This window comes from Rhea americana, unplaced genomic scaffold, assembly GCF_003343005.1.
Source record: "Rhea americana isolate MKP2758 unplaced genomic scaffold, rheAme1 scaffold_309, whole genome shotgun sequence".
Lineage (NCBI taxonomy): Eukaryota > Metazoa > Chordata > Aves > Rheiformes > Rheidae > Rhea > Rhea americana.
In genome coordinates, this window is record NW_028186434.1 from 656,464 (window position 1) to 668,465 (window position 12,002).

General features: G+C 36.8%; 1 protein-coding gene across 1 annotated transcript in view; it reads left to right on the forward strand.

Annotated features, from left to right (window-relative positions):
- ULK4 (unc-51 like kinase 4) overlaps positions 1-12,002 on the forward strand; it is a 238,106-nt gene that overhangs the window by 51,910 nt on the left and 174,194 nt on the right. The window contains exons 21-22 of the mRNA XM_085309970.1: positions 4,889-5,071; positions 11,537-11,664. Coding sequence (XP_085166096.1) covers positions 4,889-5,071; positions 11,537-11,664 — 311 coding nt within the window. The remainder of the gene's footprint in view (positions 1-4,888; positions 5,072-11,536; positions 11,665-12,002) is intronic.

Sequence of the window (12,002 nt, forward strand, 5' to 3'; positions counted from 1 at the left end):
TGAGATGCCCTTTCAATGGGGGAGTTTTTAATTGAATTGAAAAAGATGTGGGGTTTTTTTCCCCTCCTCCCATCATTCTCTTAATATTTGTCTGTCAAACCCAGGTTCCTGCGCAGTGCATGCATTAGGCCAACTTTTGGAAGAGACTGTCAGGTTGTGTGTGCGCATTGAATTGTGTTGAGGCAAAAAATTTCTTTAACATCTAGTGCTTGAATATATGCAAATCCACAGTATAAATGTGAAAATGGACAATATGAGTGACAAACAACTGTTTCCAGCTAACATTATTTTTCTGTGAAGGCAGCAGACTTACCAAAGATCTTGCTTTTGCCTCAGGTAGTTACTGAGGTTAGAGTCATGCTAGAAGTAGGGCTTGTTTACAACTAACATAGTGGAGGGCTTTAGGTGAAAGCAGCAGCGAGAGGGACTCACAGAGCCAGAGACATTCATTCTTCTACATCTTTGGTCCAGTTGTCCTGTTTCTTCTTTTTCTGGTCTTACTGGAAATTATTGCTATCCACTAAGCAATTCTGGCCCCTCTGTTCAAACAAGTGTGCTTGTGTCTGAAGGTGTTCCTGGATTTTCCCTCCCACTCCTCGCTGTTTTGGGGATGGTGCTGTTTGTCAAATGGCTGAGATATATAACTATGTTATATTACCTATGAAGTCAACTGGCCCCAGTAAATTTCTAAAGTAATATATACTGAGGTAATMCTGTAATCCTTTTGCTGCTTTGTAGCAAAACAGTAATGGAACAAGAGGATGAACTTATTTATTAGATTTAATAGTCAAGGCCTAGTATAGATCATGGTTAGGTATTTATACTTCTGAGGTGTTTAGGATTACATTCTTAGCACTTGTTAAGTAAATGCTTGTTCAGATAATATTAAAATCTAGCACAAGCAGTGCTTTTCAGTGTTTACTAGTTGAAATTTACAGAGATTTCAGCAAGTCTTCTAGAAGCGTCTAGTATGGGAACATTTAAGTACTGTACTGCAGAGATGAGTAGTGGGGGAAATATTTACGTTCCTTGTAATTAATGAAATCTGAAACAATAGAAAACATTTATAGAAGATTGATTATAAACCTTGTAACATAATAATGTCTTCTTAGGTTATATTTTATAATTCTAAACAATTTCTAATAATTCCAGTTTTTTATAGAGATATGTGGTCATTTTTGTTCTGCATAATTGTGTAAATTGAGATCATGTGTGCCRTTATGTTTTATTGTGCATTCATTTTTGCCTGGTTTAAACGAATTCTGAAGAATTTTTCGTGATTGGTATCTATATTCACATGCAGAAATACATTTCTATTAAGAAATGTGTTGCATCTTCATCTGGAGCTAGCAGGCTGTCTGCGAAGTATACCAGCAGTAGGGCACTATGGAATTGTATTCATTATTATTTTAATCAGACATAAAAATATATGAAGAAGCTTCTTTGTCTTCAGTCTCTGGAGTTAAGAAATGACACTTTATGGTGTCCTGCCTGTCAGAGGTGGCAAACAGGAACTGTGCCTCAATATTTTTGCTCATTTTGGAGTCCAGCCTGCCCAAGGTAAGTATCACAGATTTTGCCTGTAGAAAATCTGTATCTTTTATCATTTTGCTAGAGTCAGAGAAGAAATAATTCTATAAGATGTCAAAGTGACATTCTGACCAGCTCAGTAGTAGGAACAATATTTTCTTTCCAGTATACTGAAAATTACATGCTCATTTTAAAATATTTTTTAATATATTTTTTAAGAGATCACTTATCCTGCTTGCTGGAGTAGGGRTAACTCCTGAAATATAAGTCACTTAAAGAGAAACTAAGTTGGGAAAACTCAACACAATCATTCTGTTCTACCCCTCTCCCCCCAACTAATTGATGCTGAATAGTTTCTTTCAAGGGACTTGGGTATATCAGATGCATTAAAGCATTTGTTCTCAAACTTCAGAGATAGGATTCATCCCTTCAGGGTGCCCTCCGTATCTARCCACTATATGACCATGGATTGATGAGTAGGGCATATATGATGTTGGGGCTGGAGCTACAGGGAGAAAAAGGTGCTGGTAAAGACTRTGCAGAGAGCAAGGATAGAGGAAGTTTGTTCTAGAGGAGGCTCTGCCAATAYCTTTCTCTCACTGTGATTGTTTCTTGTCCTAAGACCACTGCAGAGAGAAGGTGGTGTGAGGTCTTCTCTGCTCTTACCACTATATCCTTGTTTTACAATTCCTGCTCCACCAATTTTTTACTTATCTTCATCTTTTAAGAAGTGCATATCTACTGAAGTGATTTAGAATACTTTGTTTCCTATCCCCCCATCCTCTGTTGTTCTGCTGAATTGTTGGTTTCACTCATACAGCATTGCACTCTGTGACCACCAAGGTAGTGGGAGGTTAAAGTTTCTTCCCATGGCTGTAGCGGGCTGGAGCTTTCCTGCAGTCTCTGAAACCGCAGCATGACCCCAGGGACCAGCACGTCTCCCCTGCAAATTTTGCCTGGAGGTCATCCGAAGGCCTATGGCTATGGCAAGCCATATWTGACTGTCTGCAGCAGATAGCTAAGGCAGTGGCAACATGCATCATGTTAGCACACATTAGCACACCAAGTTAGCAGGTGTTGCTTTCACACAGTCCACCCCTAGGTTCCAGCAATTCATTGATAATATGACCYTCAAGGAATATGTTTAGTGAGCTCRCTTACCTCCCGTCCACTCATTTGAAAACTCAGAMTAAAGGTGAAAGGCTAGATTGTATCCTTGGAAAATACAGCATGCTATGCCATGCGACTAACACTGTATGCTTYTGTTTTAAAAAAAAGCAGAGAGGTGAAAGGCAGCAATTCATAGAATCATAGAATCAGTAATGTTGCAAGAGACCCCTGGAGATCATCTGGTCCAACCCCCTGCTCAAGCAGGGTCACCAAGAGCATGTTAAGACAGGGTTGCATCCAGACGGACCTTGAAGATCTCCAGAGAAGGAGACGCCACAACCTCTCTGGGTAACCTGTGCCAGTGCTCCGTCACTCTCACAGGGAAGAAATTCCCCCTCACGTTCAGGCGGAACTTCCTGTGCTTCAATTTCTGCCCATTGCCTCTTGTCCTGTCACATGGGACAGCTGAAAAGAGTTTGTCCCCRTCCCCTTGACACCCTCCCTTCAGGTACTTGTACACATTGATAAGATCCSCCCTCAGTCTTCTCTTCTCCAGGCTGAAGAGGCCCAGCTCTCRCAGCCGTTCCTCCTAGGGCAGAAGCTCCAGCCCTCTGATCATCCTCATAGCCCTACGCTGGACTCTCTCCAGTATCTCCATGTCTCTCTTGTAGTGGGGAGACCAGAACTGGACACGGTACTCGAGATGAGGCCTCACGAGGGCTGAGTAGAGGGGCAGGATCACCTCCCTCGACCTGCTGGCAATGATCTTCCTGATGCASCCCAGGATACCATTGGCTTTCTTGGCCACAAGGACACACTGCTGGCTCATAGTCAACTTGTCATCCACCAGCACTCCCAGGTCCTTCTCTGCAGAGCTGCTCTCCAGGAGGTCAGCCCCCAGCTTGTACTGGTGCCTACGGTTATTTCTCCCTAGGTGCAGGACTCTGTACTTGCCCTTATTGAACCTCAGGAGGTTCCTCTCTGCCCAGCTCTCCAGCCTGTCCAGGTCTCTGTGAATGGCAGCACATCCCTCAGGTGTGTCAGCCACTCCTCCCAGCTTGGTATCATCAGCAAGTTTGCTGAGGAGGCACTCCATCCCCTCATCCAGGTCGTTGATGAATAAGTTGAACAGGATGGGACCCAGTCCTGAGCTGTGGGGGACTCCACTAGGCACAGGCCTCCAAATAGAGGTTTCTGGACTAGAAAAAACAAGGAAGAGGTACTGAGTAGATGAATAGCATCAATAAAATGTCAGTCTACTTTTATTGTCTAAGAAACATGTATGTTCATTTTAAGTGGATTTGTCCTTTTTTTCTTCCTTCCATTTTTTCTTTTTTTAAGGACAATAAATGATATTTGAGGGAGGTGGAGTTGTTTCTTCACTTTGGTCATATATATTTGTGAAGGGAGAGTGTTTTCTTCAGTTATTTTCCTGTGCTTAGGAAGACCTAGTGCTGTASTCACATCTGAGATATTAAAGGAGACAAGTTTTTATTGAAGTTTACTTTTATTATTAAAAGATTGAGTTGTCATTGAATCTTCTTCCTTTTCTTGACTAAGATTTTAGAGATGTGGAAGCTAGATCATTCTTGTCTCTGAAGTTCAACTTTTAGTTTCTGAACATGTTAGATTTAAACTACTGGAATTTGTAAACCAACCATTTTGAGAATATATATGTTTACTGTACTAAACTGTTTGTTAACAAGTATCTAGATTTAAAGTAGTTTAACTGAGGCAAGTGGAACCTGTATTTGGATGGACTCTAGATAATAAACTGCTATATATTGCATTATGGTTGGAAATATACCAGGAGAAATGGGACAGAAGAAGCCTACCTTTATGGTGACCTGGATTTCTGTGTGTCATCTCTGTTTCCTGCTGGCTGTGCTCCTTCCTAAATTCTCTACTAATTAAAAAAAACAAACAAACAAAAAAATGTAAAACTGAAGCACAGACTGTGCCTCTCCATCGTTGTTATCTTCCAGAGGGAAAAGTGACAGATGTACTGCTACTTCATGTTGATGGACCAAAGATTTCAATTTCAGGTGCATGAGGTACATAGCAATACATCTCAAATTCYAGTTCTCTTAAAGAAAAGTAACTTTTTTCCCCTAATATTTATCTTATGACTGAAACCATGTGATTTCTCTCAATTATTGGAAAGTTGTCACTGTTTGTTTTTGTTTTCCATTACTTTAGTAAATAAAAATACTGTTGTTTACTGAGACTTTTGTTTCACTTTTTGTAGGCTTTATGCAGAGTTACTCGTTACTCACCCAGTGCTTTCCAGAGTGTTATTGAAAAAGTGGGATTAACAGCTGTACTAAATTCCCTGGCAACTGGAATATGCAGGATTCAGCAGTACATGCTCACCATGTTTTCTGCTATGTTGTCATGTGGGATGCATCTACAGAGACTGATTCAAGAAAAGGTTTGACTTCAAATTAATATTTTTCACAAAATGGCACAAAATTTCATTAGAAAGTTAAAGTTGCCTCTGCTATTGTTTTTGGTTTTCAGAACTCAGTGGCACTCAAGTTTGTGAATAGCAGGAAAAGAGGAACAGATATTTCCGTTTTCTGGAAACTACGAAATGCAGATTTAATGTTGTAATAGAGAAAAACTATTTTAAAGGTTCAATAATGTTCTCCAGAAATTGCTACTTAGGAAAAATGGTCACTTGTTTATGTAACATAGATTATTTATGTGTTTATACTTAAAACAAACAAAAATAYGAAATAATGAGGTGTATAGTTTTCCCTTCTCCCTTGAAGATCCTCAAGAGCTAGTACTAATGGGTACCTAAATTGCTACTGCAGCTAGAATTCAATCCATTCAGAAAACTCTAGCCTGACGATAACTGATAATGGCCCCAAAGAAAAACAATGAGAAATGCAGGAGGACAGCTGCTTTGACATAGCGTTCTTAAACATTTGAAAGGGAAAATAATGAGTGTCCTGATTGTATCTAAAGCTGTACTTGGATTATGCTCTCCTTAAAAGACCTTAGGCCAATTTGTAAGTGCAATGTCTTGCAGAAATCACTGTTTTATTAACTTAGGCAAGTTTTCTTTTTAATGTCACTGAATAAAACTGTAAGTTCTGATGTATGTCTAATACAATTTTTGGAAGAGATGATTAAAAGCTTTYTATTTTGATCATGAAATTAAATTATTTCACATTCTGTGCTTTAGAAAAAAGGGTGTTTATTCTTTGCCAGTAAGTTGGTATAGTTTACAAACAAAAGTAATTGATCTCTACTTGTAGAGAATAAAAATCACTAAGAAAATATGAACTCCTGCTAATATTTTCATCAGATCTTCTATTGTAATGTATGCTATAAATTGATACTCATCTTGACTATAAAAAATGTATCAGGTTTTACTAGAGAGGAATTAGTTTAATGTCTTTATATATCATTTTCAAAATAATAWTTAAATTAAAAAATAATCTGCTATCTTCACCAAATCACTTCTTGCAGCCTAAGATCACTCATTCTCTTCTTAAAATTCATTTCTGTGCCTTGCCAGAATTGCCAGCTCGTTCTTTCTAAGTGCATGTTAGTTGGCCTTAAGCTTTCCACCAATTCTGCTGCAACAATATTTAACAGCTGGCAAATTGTCCCATAATGTCCCATTTTCTAATAATGCATCTTATTGTTGGTTGGTGATATATTCAGAGAAGTATATTTAAAAAATACTCACTTGAATATTTAGAGAAAGAMTACAGTGTGTAACAAGAATGACTGCATCACTATGTTTGCTATGAAGAATTCCTGGTTTACATAAGACTTATGTTGCTTTAAAAGACCCTCTTTCTGATATTGCAGTTCTTATGAATTATTTTTTATCAAAGCTTTGAGTTATATTAAAAATAATCAACTTTGAAACTCTTCAGTCTGCTTATACAAAATATAAAATGTTATCTTGGGATGCAGTACAGGAATTGCTGAAACTTCGTAGATTGAAAATTGCTGCTTAATCCTTAATGAAATGTCATAGATGTGTTGTGAAATAATATTCCAATTTTGCAGATTAGAAGGCTGAGGTATAGACAAATGCAGAAGTTTTTTCAGGTGCATGTATCAAACTAATGACAGGAGTAGGAATAGTACTCAAAGCTGTAACCCCTCCAAAAAGTCTTTTGCTTTAAAAACTGGATTTTGAAATGTTGGTAAAGGAGTCTAGCTCTATGGCATGTGACCACATTTGGCACCTCCATCTGCCTTCAAGCTACAGTAAGTCCCTATTCGTAGAACAGCTCTGTTAGTGCCTCAAAGTAGACTGTAGGATTTTGGAAGCACAGACCAGATTTCCATTTTCTTGAATAGGACCTAAAAATATAAGGACTGTCAGGTACTATTACAGTACAAGTAGTAATGTTTTTTTTTATTGCTAAAAGCTGAAGTTAATAATCMATGCATTTCTCAATATTCTGTGAGCATGCCATGCAAGTCTCTCTTAACAAAAGAAAGGAAAAGAAAAAAGAAATTTATGTTGTGGGTCTCCAAAGTGTTCTTCATCTTGTAGAACTATTGTATAGTACAGTTAGAAGGACCTTAGTGTTATTCAGGAGGTAATGACAAGGTTCTGACTATCCTTTTAATACAACTGCAAACAAACGTATTRGAAGATACATAAAGATACAAATTCATCATGGAAGGCATTTAGCTCTGTATGTGCTTCTGGAAACTCTCTTGGCTCAAAAGATTGTTAGGCCTGTTTTCTGCTTCCTTCAAAAACAGAGATAAAACCAATTCCAAAGTAAAATGCCAAAGAAGAAATAGGAGAAATGCAATTGCTGGTCATCAATACTTGTATAAATCTTCAGAGAATTACAATAGCTAAAAAGGACTGTTTCCTCCCTACCTCCATCCCTCAGATAAAATGCCTTTCTGTTTCTTGCCTCGGAAACAAAAAAGCTGAAATGATATTCTTAAAGTGTGTGTGTGTGGGGGGGGGGGAAAAACATAATCAAACATCTTTGGTACCCTATAGTGGTAGATAGTAACATTGCTAATTACTTTTGTCTGTCTGGAAAGGCTCATTTGTGAATGAGTAAAAAGCACTGCTATCACTTTGAAAGTGGTTAGGTTCTTCCAGAGGTTAGACGATTTTTTTTTGTTCCAATCAATAATAAGTAAAATTATTCAGATTTTTAAGTTAAAGAAAAGAAAAAGAAAAAGAGTACATCTAGCTTGCTCTTACTGTGACCTGCAGTGCTTTTCCCTCATGCACTGCAAGGGTTGGTTGTGATTCTCTTTTCCACTGTTATTTTTTCATTAGTTGGAATCTTTAATTTCTTCTGATGCAACACTTTCATAGTTATTCACTGAGTGAAACAACCCTGATTAACTTCACCTTCCAGAATGTCACCAGCCTGCATATTGGATCCACCTCAATGGCCAGCTTGTTTTTAGGGCTACTTGGATCAATAGGCAGGAGTTGGCTACYATCTCTGCTGCTGCTGTTGTACTTGGGTGTGGACGCTGATGGGTCTTGGTCACTCCTGTAAGTCACATCCTCATGTGACTCGGCAATACTGCTCCAGAAGGTCAGGATGCCTCTTACCCAGCCTCCCGTCCTGCACTTTGAGACCTGACATACTGAAAGCTAACAGACTTTGCAAAAGGTTTTCTAACTCTGGATTATTTTTATTGCGTTTTCTGTGGATTTTTTTTTTTTTTTTTATTATGTCACCAGAAAGAATCTGAGAACTCCATATTTATTTCCATACCAAAACCATGCCAAAGGTACAGCAATAGGTTGCCACAATTACATTATTCCTCTACTTTCACAGATTATTAGTCATAGTCTCTTTTTATCTCTGTCATGTCCAATGATGGCATTGGGAAAGAAAAAGGTATTTACAATATTGCTGTCATTTTCAGTTACCTTTTCTGAGTCTTTGCTTTTTACCTGAAAATGGGCAAGTAGCAACCTCTGATGTTGATGCTTTTGTCAATATCAGTATGTATTAATAAAAAGTATAAATATTTTTAGTAAAATCTTTAACTTAGCTTTTAAGATAATATTATTGAGGTATTTGCAATGCATAAAAAGAAAACTTGAAAATACACAACAGTACAAAAAAAATTACTATGGCTATGGCAACTTAGTTTCTTGTATAGTAAAATAATAGTTACCTATTTTCCCCTTTTGTTTAAAAAAAGAAAGAAAAATAAATTTCCTTTTTGTCATAGATTTTAAATTTTCTTTGCTCTATTACTGACAATCTTGACTTAAAATGATGATCTTGTTACAAGAGACAGTGTATTCACTTGCAATGAAAAGAATGTCCTTAGCCTGCAGAATCTCCATGGATACATCAAAGAGTTGCAGGGCAAGGAAGAATAGTATAACAGTGAAACAATTAATAATTAATGTAATAGAGAGCATTTTATCAATTTTGGCTTTTCTGATATGTCAGGTTCTGCAGGTCAGCAAAGACGTGCTACAGACTTTCTTTGGATAAACTGTTGCTGTTTTGCAGTCTCCAGACAAAAAAAATATTGCATTTATTTCTTAAGCCAGATCATTAGAAGACTCCAGATAGGTCTGATGTAGATAATTTTAATTGACTATGTTGTCTTAACCCATGGTAACTCCCACAAATAATATTAAAATGTTCTGGCTTTCCAGAGCATGAAGACTACGAATAGATGTAATCACCTGTGTTTTGGCTTGGAGTTGTATGTATCCGTGTTATGTTGATGCTTTGGTCTATCAGTGTTAGCAGGCAGGATGTTGCATTATATATGTGCTTACTCCAAGTGTGAGGCTTTACAGTTTCTTATCTTTCTCTTTTTTTGGCTGTTCTGGATTATTTCGTACAAAAATAAACATTTTGCTAAAATTTCAGCCTTTGCTTTTAGTTGGTCGTATTTCAGAAATTTCCCCCGTAGGTTCTCACGAGAAGAACTAAAAGTCATGCTCCATGATACATTGACATGTTTAGAGCAATKAACTTTAAATTGTCTGTGCTAATCAGCCACAAGATTAAGAACACTTTTGTTTTTGAACTAAATTACAAAAATACAGCAAAAGAGTTATAAAATATATAATAATTCATTCTTCTGGGATTTCTGTAGTTATTGTCTGTGCTGACCTCTTTTGCAGAAAGCATTAAAATGGAATCTAAGTGGAATCTGATGGCTTATGCAACTTTTACATTCCTGTTCTCTCTTCCAGTCTCTGTAAAGAGGCATAGTTAATTCTTGCAAAAGCTGCCTCTACTAAATTTTATTCAGTTCTGTTTTTTAGCTTTAAGAGAATGAAGTTGCCTTCTTTCAGTTATTCTGTCAGCAAAAGCGGGTTGGAGTGGTAGTGTTAAAACATGCATCATACTTCATGATTTAAAACATTGTATACAACTTGCAGACACACAGTAGGTGGTTGTGTAGTTCTGTAGTATCACTCACTCTACAGCCAAGTCAGATGCAGATGCTGTTCAAATGCAGTTTCTGTTAATGAGGCTGTTCATAGTTGGTCTATCTCCTGGACAGGGTCAGTTGACTTGACTCATTTATTTTAATTATGAATCTTTTGGGGAAGGAGAGAGTAGGAGTAGGGTTTCTGTTTTCAGAATGAGATGTTCTGATCAGTTGATCCACAAATGCCACTGATGTTGCCAACAGAAACATCTTTGGAGATTGATTTATTTACCAGATAGCCCAACTAGTCTTTCTACAAGAATAGTATGGATCAGGAGCAGATCTTTTTTTTATTCTTCAGAGACAGAATATCCTACAAATGGCTCTCACTTTTTTTCCTCTTTTTCTTCAGGAAATACTAAGTTATTTGGTAGAGCATAATGATTGCCATCTTAAGTTTTTTACAACTAAGAATACTTAACTCTGCTTTCATAATACAGGATCTCATCGTTTTTCTTCTTGCYACTGATTCTCAGTTTTGTTCCCTTGGAAGTTGAGGCAGTACATGTGAATCTTGGATCTTYTCATGTGTCAGTCCATGTTCTGGAAGTTAAGAAGGAAAATCTTCTCAATATACAGGGCAAAGCAGAGAAAAAGCTGGAATTTCAGAATCCAGTCAGCTAATCATTGTTAAACTTTTCCAAGGGAAATTTTTTGTGAAGTGGTTTGTTATTCTCTCTTCCTCATCATCATGGTTAAACTTTTTAAATGTTGATTTCATTTGGATTTAACGAGGATGGAGTTAGCTGGAATCTTAGGATCTTATACATTGACTTTATGAATGGAGAGTGGTCTGTGGGTGAGGAAACTCTTGGCTCATTACTGCTTACAGTTCATTCTTATTTGAGTTGTTCCTTAAAAGGTGTTCTTTACTTCATGAACCAAGAATAAAATGAGATAATATAATCTAAGGAGGTAGAAACAGGACTACCGTCCATTTGGAGCGCTTTATGTTTAATTTAGGGTGTGATGTATAAATGATTGTATTCAACAAAGGTATTTTTAATTTTCCTGCATATATGGGAATTAAAAGGTAAATATTTCATTGAATTGTGATGATATATACATATTTTAAAAGCACATCAGTCATRTTCTAAAATAATTATATTGAAGTGYCSTATGTTTATCCTTAAGGTAGGAATATTTTTTAGCTGTAAGTTCCATCATGTTTTATAATGCATTATGTAGCACTGTGGACACAGTACAGAAGATAGCTTTTGCTTGCTGCAGCTCTTGAAGTTGTACAAAGTAGCTTTGCTTTGAGCCAATCTATCGTGGACAAAATACTTCTATTTAGTACTACTTGGTGAAATTTTTGGCTATGAAAATGGTATGAAAAAGACTTTAGCAATACACAATGCAAATTAAAAGAAGGAAATTTTAAATGTATATAGTGATAAAATATAGTAAAATGAACTATTTTTCATGAAATAATATTAATGCGTTTGTGTTTATTCCCACGAAGGATTTTGTGACTACAATTATTCGTTTATTTGAAAGTCCTTCAACTTTCATTCGAGCAAAAGCCTTTCTGGTCCTGTTACAAGTTTTAATTAATAACAGAGATATGTTGCTACTCAGTTGTCAAGCAAGGTAAGGTGATAATAAAACATAGATATGTGATATTTATTTCCAAAGTTATACCTGAAATGCTTTTAAATATGTGATATTCTTGAGTCAGTATTCTAGAAGTGAACTGTYTTCTGTATAGTATGAATCCCTTTATGAAAATATCAAGAAAAGAGTTATCTGTTTTGTATTTGGTCACTAGGTTATGTTTACTCACAAGAGGAAGTCACTTGCCCTAAAGGGGCATAGGTGAAGGCCTGTAAATCTTTGCAAACTAAGTTTCCTGTGTTGTGATGCTGTTCAAGTGTGTAACACCTTTGCTACTGTGATGTGATAGTACTGCCTCCAGCTTTGGAACTGGC